At 38.2% G+C, this 16,183-nt stretch overlaps 1 protein-coding gene across 1 annotated transcript in view; it reads left to right on the top strand.

Annotated features, from left to right (window-relative positions):
- The window catches only part of lgr6 (leucine-rich repeat containing G protein-coupled receptor 6), a 73,180-nt gene that overhangs the window by 54,530 nt on the left and 2,467 nt on the right, over window positions 1-16,183 (top strand). Inside the window, exons 5-16 of the mRNA XM_026199275.1 lie at window positions 200-415; window positions 1,134-1,205; window positions 6,148-6,216; window positions 6,934-7,005; window positions 7,490-7,561; window positions 8,118-8,186; window positions 8,841-8,912; window positions 11,050-11,115; window positions 11,364-11,435; window positions 12,074-12,145; window positions 13,447-13,572; window positions 14,352-14,506. Of these exons, the coding sequence (XP_026055060.1) occupies window positions 200-415; window positions 1,134-1,205; window positions 6,148-6,216; window positions 6,934-7,005; window positions 7,490-7,561; window positions 8,118-8,186; window positions 8,841-8,912; window positions 11,050-11,115; window positions 11,364-11,435; window positions 12,074-12,145; window positions 13,447-13,572; window positions 14,352-14,506 (1,133 nt within the window). The remainder of the gene's footprint in view (window positions 1-199; window positions 416-1,133; window positions 1,206-6,147; window positions 6,217-6,933; window positions 7,006-7,489; window positions 7,562-8,117; window positions 8,187-8,840; window positions 8,913-11,049; window positions 11,116-11,363; window positions 11,436-12,073; window positions 12,146-13,446; window positions 13,573-14,351; window positions 14,507-16,183) is intronic.

Genomic DNA, 16,183 nt, shown 5'->3' with positions numbered 1-16,183 from the left:
CAGGTTCAGAAACTTCCTTCAGTAATTAATCTACATGGAAAGAATATACTACCTGTCCTGTAATTGCTCAGTTTTACTAATATCTCCTGGTAATTGGACACACTGGTGACTTAGTTAAACATAACTGACTGTATTATCTGCTAATTTTTTTGCTCCATACATAAACTGTGTATTGAAATAAACATCTGCTTCTACACAGGCGTCTGGATGCCAACCTGATTATGGAGGTGCCAGCAAGGACTCTCTCGGGTATGCGATCCCTAAGGCACTTGTGGCTTGATGACAATGCCCTGACAGAGATCCCAGTAAGCGCCCTCAACGACCTCTCTTCGCTCCAGGCTATGACCCTTGCCCTAAACCGCATCACCCACATCCCAGACTATGCATTCAGGAACCTTTCCAACTTGGTTGTTCTGTACGTATCTACTTTCACACAACACAAATAAACACAAATAAAGTAGGATGTATTCATGGATCAACTTATCAAGCAGATGAGAAATGTAGGAATGCTCTTAAAGGGATATATCTCCCAGAACTGAAAATTCTTTCATTAATTATTCATCCTCATGCTGTTTCAAACCCGTAAAACCTTCGGAAGAGAAATTAAGATATTTTTGATGAAATCCAAGAGACTGCAATTCAAGACCCAGAAAGGTAGTAAATACATTGTTTTATGAACAATTTTATGAAGCTACGAGAATACTTGTTGAGCGCAAAGAAAACAAAATTAACAACTTTTCCGTGTTAGTCTCCACCACATGTTCACAAGTGTACAATGACGCATGCAATATGAGGGTGAGTAATTAATGACAGAATTGAATTTTTTGGTTGAATTAACCATTTAGCGCCCCTAAACCCGATCTTAAATGTTTTACCCTAACCCTTGTGTCAGTATGAGGAAGGAAAGCCATGAAATAAGAGGAAGTTGGAACACGTCTTTGGTTTGACAGGACACCACAAGAATCTTAAACTCTTTCAATTACAAAGCAGTGAAATGATAGTGTGGATTAATTTTATATCTCATCCACCACCGGTTTATGTTCATTTGAAGCAATGTAAACAACCAAGCAGGTGTCATTCCTGGGGTATGTTTTGATGTTTACTATAATCCTATTGAATGTTTTAATGTTTAGGCATCTTCATAACAACATGATCCGGACCCTCGAACAGAACTGTTTTGAGGGACTGCACAGCCTCGAGACCCTGTAAGTAAGACCATCCCCTCATGAAAGATTAAAAACATGAAAGAATTTCCTGTTTTTAATGCAAACAAACCCTGATTTGTCATTTGATTTTGGCGTCTTCTTGGAATCATTGTGGAAGGGGCTGCGTCTATAAATCTAAATCAAAATTACTAGCAAACTCGCCTGACTTTACTTGCTCAGTGGTTAAGCTTTGTATGAACTATAAACAAATCATTCTTTACACAATACTTCTGCTGTTGAGATATGCACGTTAATTGCAGTACCTTGTTTTCTTAAAAACACTCTCACCTCTCATTAAAATTAAAGAATGCATGAATGGCAGTCTTTCATTATCTGTGATAGAAGCAACTGACAATGACTTCAGTGTTGGGTGATTTCTTTAGTGTCCCATACAAAAATACACGTGAAAGCAATACTATACAAAACTATACAGGGATTTTTAGGGGAATGTTGTGGTTTCAGTTATCATGTGGCTGATTTTGGTATGACAGGCTACCTATATATATATACTATTTAATCATAAAATTGAGTTGGAAATGTAATGGGAAATACTTTCCATTCATAATGTATCAATCTGATATCCATATAAAAATGTATTATCTGAATACTTATGTGTGGTTATGCATTCTATCACTACACTTTTCTTTTTCTTTTTTTTTTCTTTTCTTTTTTGGGTGCAATGTCAATAGCATAATCCCTGTTACAGGTGCTCAAATTTATATTATATATTTTATATAATTTGACCTTAACTTGAATGCAATTTACCTGACAGTCTACGTGTAAAACATGATGAAATAAAACATATAAAATATTAAAAAATATATATATTACTAATTAACATATTAGTGAAAATACAGTTTTCATATCATATTTGTACAATAGCGCACATTATCTGACTATATACAGTAACCTATACATTACTGAACATGGTAGACTGAGATCAAATGTTAAATAGGTCCAATAAATACACTAGAAATGCTATTAAAATTCATGAGAAATTTTGAAAGGGGCTTACGAACCAGAGCCAATGCATATTTGTAATGCAATGTATGAAAGACATTACATGGACCATGCTATGAAAGTTTGGCTTTAAAAGAATAAGCATATGTTGAAGTCCCGGTGGTCTCCAGGATACCGAGAGGTTCACACCTGCTTTTTAACAGCCTGCTGAAGTGCTAAAGATGACGTTTTCCTCTTTACGAGAAGGATTTCAGTCTTGAGAATTGCACACACTGAACTGAAACACTTCATTTGAAAGCAATCACTGAGAAACCGTGGGCTGAAATTCTCCTGTGGCGATTTTGATGCTCGATAAATTTGGCTTTTGGAAGATTTGTTTCAAGGAGAAAATATTTAAGCTCTTGAAAATGACAAAAATGATAGAGCTAGAGTGATAGGAAAATTTGGTATATATATATTGTCTGAGGGGGGTACCTTATGAAAAAAAAAAAACAATTTGAAAAACATTCTACTGGGCATAAATTTTAGGAGTAATTTGTACATTAAACTCTTTTATACAAGAACAAGAATAAGTCACCTGTTAGTATTTATTAAGTATCAAGCATTACAATTAAAATTCCACACTATTAAAAAAGCTCCCAGGAACTGTAATATGTAGTCATGTTGCATATTGAATGACATTTTAATTACCGTTATAATGATGGCTAAGCAAGAAACTAATCTTCCGGAGGCAAATATTCTTGTATGTAACATGACACACTGGAAGAAATCATGCCAGCTGTCTCAGTTCAGTTGCACATGTGTGTTTGGGAAGTGTTGAGCTTCCTGAAACAACAGATGGAAACATGTTTGCCTTTTTTACCGATCTCAGACATCTTTTCGTGGGACAATGTGCATCTTTTTATTGATGCCAGTGTAATCCCCATCACTGTAATTATCTCTGAAAATGCATTCACAACCATCAGAAAAAGTGGCCACCACAGTGTTGTTTTGTTATGATGCCTGAAGATTTAGCTTTCAAACAAACTTCTGCGTGGTTTGACAAATTGTAAATCGAGGTAACTGACAGCTCCCGTTCTAAACAATGAGGTCTTCTCAGGAAATGAAAGGCATTTCTCTTCTCTGCTATATCAAAGTAATGTCTCCAAACAAGACTGACGGATGTTCTAAACAAAACCAGGATGTAGACATGGCAGAACCATGCGGCACGGCTCACCCACAGCAGCGTGTCCCCAGTCTCTCCATATGCAGCCCATTTTATAGGCCGCAAGCGCAAGTGGATTTCCATGCAGCGTTTAAAGAAAATTACTTAAACACTTACATGACTCACTAGAAGTGAGCGAACTAATGAAGAAAAAGATGATGATTCACATTCATATAATCTAAATGGCTCATGTTGTTTAATAAAAGTGCTTCTTTTAAAAATAAATTCTTTATTGGCATTGATGGTCCCATGAAAAACCATCACCATCCATATAAACTTTCCATTCCACAAGAGGTTTTTCAGTGGAAAAAAAGGTTCTTTGAATTATTCAAATGTTCTTCACACTATAAGACACTGGTTTCTTTTAAAGAAAGGTTATTTTGGGAAACCAGAAATGGTTCTTCTATAATGCACTCCCTTTTGTAAATGCTAAAAATAAAGATTACAAGACACAACTCTGTGGTGCATCCCATCCAGCTCACCAATAACCAATGGTTTGGGGCATAGCTATCTTTGTTTTTAAAAAACGTGTTACTTTTTGCAGATTGGGTGGTGATGCTAATGGTGCAGAAATACGTCAGCATTAAACGTCATATATCAAGAATCTCCTGTAATATTCATTTCTTTTCACCTCAAACTTTCGCTTTAAAGGTGGGGTAAGTGATTTCTGGAAGCAAATGTTGACATTTGAAATCACCAAAGCAAACACGCCCCTACCCCCAAAGGGTCTCAGCCCTAATTTGATATCTCTACCCCACACGTATTCAGCATGACTAAATATATAGAACTCATTATAATCAGTGATGCTGTCTACACCATATATCCTGTATGTGCATATCTATGGTCTTCACTGGATGTGGCATGACACCAGAAATCCCCAACAGTAAACTGCTGCTGCATTCTATTTATGACGTATTGACACAAATTTCTAATTATTTTCAACAGTCGCTTTGTCGCATCCAGTGTAGACAGACTTTAGCTGTTGCGGCGCAGACATGATGTTACTCACCTATCGAGATGAAACAAAGCAACCTCTGTGTCCAATCGCAGGGGGTCCACTCCTTGAGTTCTCTCCAATGCTGGAAAGCTGTTCTGATTTTCACATGGGCCCTACTTATTGCCTTAAAGGGTTAGTTCACAGAAAAATTTAAATTATGTCATTAATAACTCACCCTCATGTCGTTCCAAACCCGTGAGACCTCCGTTCATCTTCGGAACACAGTTTAAGATATTTCAGATTTAGTCTGAGAGGTCTAAGTCCCTCCATTGAAACCGTGTGTACGGTATACTGTCAATGTCCAGAAAGGTAAGAAAAACATCATCAAAGTAGTCCATGTGACATCAGAGGGTCAGCTAGAATATTTTGAAGCATCGAAAATACATTTTGGTCCAAAAATAGCAAAAACTACGACTTTATTCAGCATTGTCTTCTCTTCCGTGTCTGTGAGCAAGTTTAAAACACTGCAGTTTGTGATATCCAGTTTGCGAACGAATCATTCGATGTAACCGGATCTTCTTGAACCAGTTCACCAAATCGAACTGAATCATTTTAAATGGTCCGCTTCTCCAATAAGCATTAATCCACAAATAATAATCCTTCTTTTGTTCCACAGATGTTTTCATCTTTAGTTTTTTATCCACCATCTCTATTTTTCTGTCACTCGGCTCATGTCTGTCCTGTGCACTAAAAACTCTATCCTCCACATCATGACATGCCCCTTACTTCTGATTGGCTACAAGTTTGTTTTGCTACTCGGTCCGAATCAGTTTTCTAAAGCATTTTTGAAAAAACCGCTTACCCCACCTTTAACACTCTTGTGCAACACAGACACACTCACACACATATAAACACACATATGTACACCCACTCACTGGAATTAAGCAAGTGCTTCACCCATTCTGGATGGCGGCCAACGCAGGTCCAGCCCTATTCACCAAGCTTACTTCAAATGCACTGGCTACCTGCCAGAAACTTTTTTTTTTTCTTAAAAAAATAAAAAAAAAATATATAAACATTTACACTTGACACTAGGGTATAAGACATTTAATTATGGGTATGAAGAGACAAATTGAGCATTGGGTATTGTATTGTAAGGGAGTGGACGATATGACTAAGACCTGGGCCTTCACGAGGGGATACAGGGCCAAAGGCACCCTTTAACACCGCCCAGTTGCCTTTACTGGGCAAAAAGGAGGGTTTGTGGGGTATAAAAAAAGTCTCCTGTTCAATTATAGGATTTTCCTAATAATTATTCTCTGAAAAATTCCAAAAGATTCAGAGATGAAAAGAAACGCTGCGATCCAAGGAAAACAACATGCAAACTGCGGCCATAAACACTTTGTTCTTGCACTTGCGTGTAAAGGCCGCTTGCCCTTAGCAACCGCCCATGTTTTGGTTCAAGCGCGGTTTTTGGACGTAGGTTTCCTAGAAGGCTAATGAAATGCATACAACAAAAATAATGTATGCAGAGGAGAGAGGTCACGCCATGTCAGATTAGCTTAGAACAGCTGTCTTGGTCTCCAAGGAGCAGCCAACACGGAAAACCCGCAAGGTCACAGGGAGGGATTTTGACTGATTGGAACCACAGTTCTTAAGTGTTTGCTTATGTTACAGACACGTAGGATGAAAGATCAAATATAAACGTCAAAACAGTTGGGCTAATATGTGAGGAGACCACTAATTGTTGTTCGAAAGGTGATCTAATGCAAGACGTACATCTTTTTCACTTGGCTTGTGTTTCTCAAAGTTCTTCTGCTCTTCTGGTCTCCTTTCTCTAGGGAACTGAACTTCAATGAGCTTCAAGAGTTCCCCGTGGCCATTCGCACACTCGCAAAGCTTCAGGAACTGTAAGTAACCGAAACTAACTTACCCAGAATACATGCGTCAGTGTGCTTCTTTAAAGTGGACTGCTTGGCCTGGCCTCGTGCTCCTTGTAAATCCTGCTTAGTCCCTAGAATGTGGTTCTCAAGCACAAGTCTCCTGAAAAAAGCAGATGCTTGGAGATGAGCTCTTAAGTCCTTCCTTCTCAAGTATCCTAAAGTGTTTTTTTGCCTGTGGGACTGCCTCCAGACAGGTGTTTCTGTAAGATACAAAGGATGTTTACATGGGCAAATGTGAATTGACGTAACCAAATGGCTCACACGTGTGCTTATGGAGGAGTATGAGATAAAATGCAACTGGACTCGATTGTCCAAGGTGATGAATTCATTTTCGGCACCCAAAAAGGACCTTATAGCCTTGTTTATTTAACACGCGTAATTATTTTAGACTGTTTAGAATTTTTGGATTACAATTTGCTGGCAACGTGTGTGCCATAAATTAACTTTAGCATGTTATACTCATAGTGACGGCAGATGATGATGAATTATAAGCTGTTTCAGTAGTTGAATGTGCGGCTGCTCCGAATAGCACGTCAGCGCTACAATTTATAGGCTATATGGAGCAGATGCAGTGAGCAAAAGCATTCTGCAAAGCTGTTCTTGATCGCTGGATTTCCTCGTCCGATAGTGGACTGTGTTCAAGTGTGCAGATGGTCATATTCTCACTCTCCATGCATCTTACAGGGGTTTCCACAACAACAATATTAAGGCCATTCCCGAGAAAGCGTTTGTGGGGAACCCACTCCTGCAGACCATGTGAGTATCTCATCTCAGTAACTTCTCTGAGCTTCTCTGTTGACTAAACATGCCTCACTGTGTGATAGAAAGACATGTTAAAAGTTTATCTCAGCCAACGGACCAGGAAATGTGCGACAAATATTTGGGACCTTTTACAAATGGGTGCCTTTTTTGTCCTCTTTTACAAGTTTAAATATGTGCAAAACATATGTGTAAATAACACATCACCAAAGCAGATTTATTTTAAAAATGTATTTGTTCTCCTCGTAGTACCAAATTGATTGAGTTGTATTCAAAAAAAGGGTGTTATTTTATATATTGCATACAGGATATTAGGTTTTATTCATTTAGATTTAATTGGGATATGGCACTGTCATTGTTAACACTTAAATGCAACCTTTCCTGAAAGAATGTAAATATCCTTGTCAAAATCGAACAGGCACTTCATTCAGAATGATCTATCCGGTTTCTAACAAAAGATGTCTTTTTCTTCTCTATTTAGACATTTCTACGAGAATCCCATTCAGTTTGTTGGCAGATCAGCATTTCAGTTCTTGCCAAAGTTACACACACTGTAAGTAGAAAGCTGTGTGTGAAATGATAACACACACATGATTAAACAAAGCAGTTTGGCTTCCGATGAGGCACCTTTAAGCACCAGTTGGCAAATGTGTATAATTTCCATTCCATCATTGCTTTCATTTTGATGAATACTGTAATCTTGCTCACCTCTTGCCATCATGTCTCTCATAAGTAAACATTAAACTAGTAATTTGTCTCCAAAAAACAGCGTGTTTCAATTATAACCTCATAAATGCCAAAATATGAGATTTAGCTTTTCAAAAAAACTTATATAAATTAATATATTTCTCTCCAGTTACACAGACAGTGCATAAGAATGCTGTGAGAGTCTATTCAGCCTTCATTATTTTGATATAAAGTCTTCTGTTGATGATTTTGGGTAGTGTTGCGAGTGCAATCAAAATGATGGAATCAAGTGGAATAATATTGTCTCTAGATGATGGAGATCTAAGTGTGTACGGTAACAGTAGACATCCCTGTGGTTTTGCTGGACGACATCTTCATTAGCAGAACGAGCCTCACTAATGAGTTATCTAATCTCGTTTTAGCTCTTTGAACGGGGCCACTGAGATCCGAGAGTTTCCCGATTTGAAAGGAACCAGCAGCCTGCAAGTTCTGTGAGTCTGAGATCAAATGTCCCCATTTCACGCAGGATCAGTTTCACTTAAGAGACTTCCAGAAGTTCTTCCCACCGTTGAGGACAAAGGAATAACCGTTGACAAAATAGAGATGCTTTTACTGAACTCTCACCATGTCAGCGAGTTTCGTACAAGGTTAAAATTGATGGACGGCAAAGGCATACTGAACCGAGCACTTATGTTTACTGGTGAATGATCGGTTAATATAAAGCCCTGTATATGATTACTGATCCTAAAGGAGAATTAAACCGTTCATTAGAGTTAAAGAGAAGGGTTTTGAAATGGGTTTTGTTTGTGCACCAATCTCACACATCAGGGCTGGATGGTATGCTCAAACTTAACATTTTGATAATGTCAATGTTTATTAACAATTTTACTGTAAATGCATTTTTTAAATCAGTTTTAATAAGATTTATCTTATTTCCTTTATAAATGTCTGGACATCCTTAAAACGAGATGTGTTTTAAGAATCTTGAATACTCTATTTACATTAGCAAAACTTGTTCTAGGAATAAATATCAATTTCTTCTTTTTTTTTTCTTATAATCTTTGCAGTGCATGCACATTCTGTTTCTGTCTCCTGTTTTGCGAACACATATTCAGTTCAATCTCTTCTCTTTGATTTTCTCTCAGTACGCTGACCCGAGCTGGACTGACCGGCCTGCCATTCGATCTCTGCCACCTGCTGCCTAAATTAAGAGTGCTGTGAGTTTCCAAACACAAATATACTCCTGCAACACACAAACACACTGGAAACCTCAAAAGATTCCTAAAGATCAGGGCTGGCAAAGGAAGTTCAAATTCATCCTGAGGGATTTGATGGAGTCCCTAAAAGCCTCTTTTAACATGAACTTCAAAACACATCAGCAGGCAGATATTTAGCCAACTTTACAAAGAGAGCAATGTGATTGTTTTTATTGGTTGTGCAATGCATGTGCAAACAACTTAAAAGTTTAAAAATTAAGTAATTTTTTAGAGCAAGCAATTTTTAGTTTTTAGTTTAATCACTTTGGTTTAGATGGATAAGAGCTTAAAGAACTTAAAGGTGGGCATGCTCAGTTAGAGAAACCCCTGTAGGAAGAGTGAAACTTTATGTAACAGTTCAAATGAAGAATTAGACCTCATGTGAGATCAAGCTAATGTGAACTAAAGAAGCAAAATCATACCATTATTGCCAGATTTTTTACATTTGACTATACAGCAGTTTGGTCATTTTACATTCAAGTAGATAGCCCTATCAGAAATGACTTGTCTCAGTTGGGACTTAATGGGAATGCTTAGCATTATCATTGAGACTTAGGGCCCTATTTTAACGATCTAAACGCAAAGTGTAAAGCACATGGTGCAGGTGCACTCAGGGCGTATCCAAATCCACTTTTGCTATTTTAACGACAGAAAAACGGTTGGCGCGCCCGGTTGCATGGTCTAAACGCGTTGTCCCTATTCTCTTAATGATTAATGGGTGTTTTTGGGGCATAACGTGCAAAAATCCAATCAGAGTCTCATCTTCCATTCCCTTTAAGAGCCAGTTGTGCTCATGCTATGATGGATTTGCTATTTACACAGCGTAATTTGGCAAGCGCAAAGACAAAACGCGTCTCCGAGATAAAACGGAGCTGCTCGTGTAAATAGATAGCCTAATTCTGATACATGCAATGATTATCCATTATGACATGTAGGCATTTATATTTATTTATTTAACTAGCCTACAAAAAATTCTTATGCATTGCAGTCCTTTAATTTTGTATATTTGGCATGTTTGTGTGCTGCCCTGTGTTTAATAAGCAGCGTATACTAACAAGCTATTTAAATAACAAATTGCGCCAGCAATTCGCCTGAACACACCTCTTTTTTAGACCAGCACACCCAAATCAGCGCAAATGCATTTGCTAATTAAATGACGTGGCGCTGGATGGGAAAATGCGAAAAGCGCCGGACTGAAACTAGCAAACACACTTGCGCTGCGCCTTGCGTTGCATTGCGCCGGGTGTATGATAGGGCCCATATTGTGCAAGTCTGTAATTTCTGTATTACAAGTGCTAAAATAATGATTGTTATGTGAAAAAAAAAGTTTACACTTTTTAAACAGGCACAGGCCAATTATTATAAGGGGGTGTGTACACACACATTATACATGAATGGCCAAAGGAAGTCATGGCCTAGTGGTTAGAAAGTTTGACCCCTAACCCTAGGGTTGTGAGTTCGAGTCTCAGGCTGACAATACCATGACTTAGGTGCCCTTGAGCAAGGCACCGAACCCCCAACTGCTCCCCGGGCGCCGCAGCATAAATGGCTGCCCACTGCTCTAGGTGTGTGCGTGTGTTCACTGCTCTGTGTGTGTGCACTTTGGATGGGTTAAATGCAGAGCACGAATTCTGAGTATGGGTCACCACACTTGGCTGTATGTCACTTCACTTTTTTTTAACAACATTGTTTACACAATAACAATTCAGAGTAATGTAAACTACAAAAATATGAATGTGCACTTGATGTTCATGTGTATTACGTGTTCATTCTATAGGTATGTGTGCAGAAACAAAGTGTTTCTTTAAACAAAGGGATATTGCCAACTACTGGCCTAAGCCTGGCATGCATAATATAGCATTTTAGCTGTATCAGCCGATCCATGTGAAAGGAGATGGTTTTCTGTACTGTACCATTTTGAATACACCATTGTCGTGTAAATGTACCCTTACATCAAAATTAATTATAGGCTACATTTTGTGTATTTGCACATAAATTCTTGTCATTGTTAAGAAGTTTTATGCATCCTTTACTGACAGCACTCTTCAGTTATGAGGAACCTTCCATTAACAGACAGTCTATATGTGTTTGATTTCAGGGAGCTGTCACACAATGTCATCGAAGAGCTGCCGAGTTTCTACCACTGTGCCTCTCTTCAGGAGATGTGAGTTCAGGCGTCTCTTGCTCTCTTTCTCTAATGAAACAGGAATAGAGTAATATCACTAACATATCTATGACAACTCTAAGAGCCCTAAATAACCCACATAGTACTTGACAAATGACAGTCATTACTGTAGCAATCCATCAGTGTCCATATTTGGGAAGTTTTCAAGTGTGTTCATGATGTCTGCCATAGTGTGTGTGTGTGTGATGTACAGTAGTAATGCCAGTTCTTTTGTTTTGACTCGGCAGAGGCCTGCAGCACAATCTGATCAAACAGATTGAGATGAACACATTCCAACAGCTCAGCTCTCTGCGTTCACTGTGAGTACTCTACACACGCTCAGCTGGCCTTAAACTGTCTCTATTTGGCATGTTTCTAATTTAATACACACTTCAATACAAATTATATCAGCAGAACAATCTGAGTGAACAATTTCATTGCCAAAACCCACTTTTCAAACTGCATGATTGACTTGAAAAATCAAGTTCACGTAATCAATTAGTGACTTTGATTACTGACCTAAAAATAATTAAATTTTTATAAAAAATTTCAAAGTTGTCCCTTCTGTATATATATAGAATATTGATAATGAGCGTGCATGTTTTTAATTGAATCATAGAAATATATAAACTATATATATATTTTTTTTTTTTTTTTTTTTTTTTTTTTTTTTTTTTTTGGCTCACCAATACTTCCCCCTAGAGGCCAAACATTCTACACAAGTTAACCATAAAAATCTTGTACAACCAAAACCAAAAGGCAGAAGATCACATACTTAAACTTTAAATAATGACTATTGTTAAAATAATTTGAAAGCAAGACTGTTTTCAGATATCAGATCTTGAGAATAATAAAATATTTAACATTGGCGATCAAGATCTGAGCAAAAACATTTATGTTTATTTGAGAAAATGAGACATGACAGATGTACGGATAAGTGAATGATTTCTCATAACAGGGATCTAAGCTGGAACAGGATCAACACCATCCACCCTGATGCCTTTTCCTCTCTTCAGTCGCTTATTAAGCTGTAAGTATAATGTATGCAAATCAGTTGCAATGCATATCATCGGATTAAGCACTGAAGACAGAGATTACACACCTCAGAGTCTAGATGTCTGTGTAGTCATACAAAAACTGTTATTAAACTGCGACTTGGCACAACCATCCCATTTACACAAACAATGAGATTCCATGATGCACACTTTGGAGTTTTTGTCATCCGTGCAATGCTTTGTTTGGCTCAAAGTGAAAAGGCTGGTTGTGATCACGGTTAAAAGCTCTGCACAGCGGCAAAGACGTGCATCATCAGTCACAGGCAATTAAATGCAAGCAGCATTAGTTAAAGAATGTGATGAATGAATGAGGGAGACTGATAAAGAGTGACAGTGTGGCTGATAGATGTGTGCAGCGGTGAACAAGTAGATCGTCATACCCGAGTAGATACTGCAAAAGGTGTAAACCTCAAGTTTGCCTTGTGCAAATTCACTAGCAAACAAAATGCATGGAAAAGTCAAATCACTGGTAGAGAAGTCAAAACCAGCAGTATTTGTTGACAGTTCTGGGCTCAATACAAGTACAGCTCCATCGACAGCATCTATGGCATGCTGTTGATTACCACAGAAAATAATTTTGACTCGTCCCTCAGTTGTAATAACAAGCAAAAATACTTTTCTGCGGTAATAAATAGCATGCCACAGATGCTGTCGATAGAGCTTAACTTGTACTGAACCTGGAACATGCAGCGTTTTATTTAAACTGACACATTCTAGCTTTCATCGGGGTTAAAAGTTCAAGGCCTGTATGCCAAAACATGTCGGTTTAAATAAAACTTTCTCTAATCAAGTCATGCTGTTGGATTTACACTCTGTTAAGTACTTGCAAAGTGTCCACAAAAGGTTTTTGCACCTAAAATGTTTGAATGTCAAAATATTCAATCAAGTTGCATTTAAGTTTATATTTAAAAAATTGGAATGGAAATATATTGGCTATATTGCCAGATGTCAGTGTAAAACATTTAGATTTAATCTGATATGTGGTTCCTCTGGTAAGACACCTGTGTGAACTTGAGGAGAACTAACTTCACACTGAAATCCACTAAAATCACTGACACACCAGTAACTACAAAAATATGACGGTTCAATGTGATGTCTAATAATTTCACTTTTATAAATTCTAGAAGCTCATGATTATACTACCATGATTTCCAATTGAAGATGTTCGCAAATGTTTAAACTATTTATATGATATGAGACATTTTAAGTAGATACTTCAAGTGTGGCTCCATCTGTAATTTTTTTTTACGCATGCTAATCTTCTATCTCCATCCAGAGATCTCACTGGGAACCGATTGAGCATTCTTCCTCTCACTGGGCTAACAAGTCTCACTCACCTGAAACTGAAAGGAAACATGGCACTCTCGCGTTCATTCAGGGAGGAGGACTTCCCCAACATAAGGTACATTTGTGGTAACCAGTAACCCCCAAAAATCAATTAAATCTGCCATCCCGCACAACAACAGATTAAAACACTTTCATGTTAAACCATCAAAGAAAATTCACAAGTGTATGTGGTTCTTGATTCCCACAACACAAATGCCTTGAATAGCTCCAAAACACATGAAGGTTTGCTTTGTTTTCAGAGAAACTTTCAACTGTTTATAGAAATGACAGTTTCAAGATAATATGTTGCTCAAGGAATAAACAGTTTCTGTTTAAGTGTCCTAGAATATCTGGCTCAAAGCAAGTCATCTGACAAGCGGAAAGATTATTTCAAGATACCTCAATATTCACAATACAATGAGGCTGTTATAAATACCTGGTCCCGATTCATCAACTGCTCAGGGCTTTGGAGACACTCCAAAACTTCAGTCTTAAGTACTTGTGTGATTTGATTATCACCTCAAAAAAGTTTGAGATTTCGAGTATTACCATTTCCTAAAAGCAACCGTTTATGCAAAAGCAATTGAAAGAGAATCACAGTTTCAACTGTGACCCAGATACATATAAAATAGTCTTTGTGGTTAGATGTATTGCTAGTTTACTTCATGCGTCATTTGCAGATTGATGAATCATTTTTTCTCTGATTTCTTCTTCTGAAATGGGATATTTTATAGTTTTCATATTTTCTCAAATTGATGCAATGTGCACTTATTTTAATGTTCAAAATCCACTTGGCACAACTGAAGAAACATCTGATATAAACAAAATTTTATAGTGTCACTATCGTTGAAACAGGGTCATTGAGATGCCATATGCCTATCAGTGCTGTGTTTTTGGAGCTTGCAACAGCTACAAAGCAGCCGGCCAGTGGGAAGAACAGATGGGCAGTGAAGAGGAAGATCTCCAGAAGAAAGCTCTGTCCCTGTTCCCCGTTCATGCCGACAACAACTGTAAGTCCTACAACTTCACTAGGCCATCCTACAGATCTGGAAACATTATGCAGTTTTGTAACTGAGAAGGTTGCCTCACCATTTTACATATTACAATTGCTTTTTTACAGCGTGGTATTTTTTGGAGTACTGCTACCTGCCAAAAGTTAGGTTACCTGCACATTATTCATTATTACTTTCTTCCACACTATTATATTGCCAGAAATTTTGTGTCTCCAACTAAGCCAGCCAAAGGCAACAGTGTCAAGGAACCAACACTCCATCAGTAACAAAAATAGAGAGAAACCAGGCTCAGTTCGAGGCTAGTTCTCCTCTTGCATCCCGGGTATCCCAAACAGTAGTGAAGTGAAGTGACATACAGCCTAGTATGGTGACCCAAACTCAGAATTTGTGTTCTGCATTTAACCCATCCAAAGTGCACACACAGCAGTGAACACACAGTAATGGTACTGCCTGCCCAAGACTCGAACCCACAACCTTAGGGTTAGGAGTCAAACTCTCTAACGATTAGGCCATGACTTCCCCATAAGTACAAGCTCGGAGTACCCCCAACAATACAATTTTGCATGTTTCGCTTATCTGGCACAACCATTTCAGGGTTGAAGTCTCTACTAACTAGCTGATAAGTTCAATCAGTTGTGTTTAATACAAAATGTGCAGTGTTTGGGATGTATTCCTGGAAATGTAGCACTGGCCTGACAGTGGAAAAGTGGCTAATTATCTAAACCAGGGGTGACAAGTCCTCTTCCTGGTAGGCCACTCTCCTATTGAGTTTAGCTCCAAGCCCAAATAAACACCTGAACCAGCTAATCATGGTCTTACTAGGCATACTAGAATCTTTCCAGGCAAGTTTGTTTAGGCATGTTGGAGCTAAACTCTGCAGGACACTGGCCCTTCTGGACAGAGTTTGGACACCTCTGGTCTAAACACTGAACTGATGGAGTGGCGTGGAGTACAATGTAAATAAGGGGTTCTCAGCCCTGACCCTCGAAGACCACTTTCCTACAGAGTTGGGCTCCAACCTTGACCAAACTCACTCACCTGTAATTCTCTTGTTATTCTTAAGATCTTAGGAGTGCAGAATGATCAGTGTTTGACAATCAAAGCAAGCTCTATGATTTCAGTTTGATCAGGGTTGAAGCTAAACTCTTTAGGAAACTGGATCTTGAGGGCTAGAGTTTGAGAATCCCTGGTGTAAATACTATTGCACTGAACAGAACAGGTAGACTTCTTGAGATGGTCTTTCCACCGTGTGAACAGACATGCAAAGAGCTAGAAGAAACCAGTTGGTTAGGTCGAAATTATCGGGGCAAGTTTCCAAACTTCAGTACTGTATTGTAGCAAGTCACTCAAGTTTGTACAGTTAACCTTTTATCAGAGTCCCTGTAGCCAAAAGTTAATACACTGGCCCTACACAAACACGTTCCTCAAATGAAAGGAACATAAAAGAACCACTTGTAGCAGTTTTCCACACAGTGTGTGTGTGTGTGTGTGTGTCTATTTTTATCTGCTCTGTTCTATCTGCCAGTCTCTTCATCTTTAATTAGCACAGAAGAAACATGTCAGGGCTTTACAGTAACCGCAGGTATTTGACAGATGAAATAAAATGTCTCTTCTCCATGCATTCCTTGATGTGATCTGATCAGGTTTCTGACTTGAAAGGAGCTCTCTGTAAAT

This window comes from Carassius auratus, chromosome 23 (genome assembly GCF_003368295.1).
Source record: "Carassius auratus strain Wakin chromosome 23, ASM336829v1, whole genome shotgun sequence".
NCBI lineage: Eukaryota > Metazoa > Chordata > Actinopteri > Cypriniformes > Cyprinidae > Carassius > Carassius auratus.
Note: the sequence above shows the minus strand (reverse complement) of the source record. Positions and strands in the feature narration are given on the sequence as shown.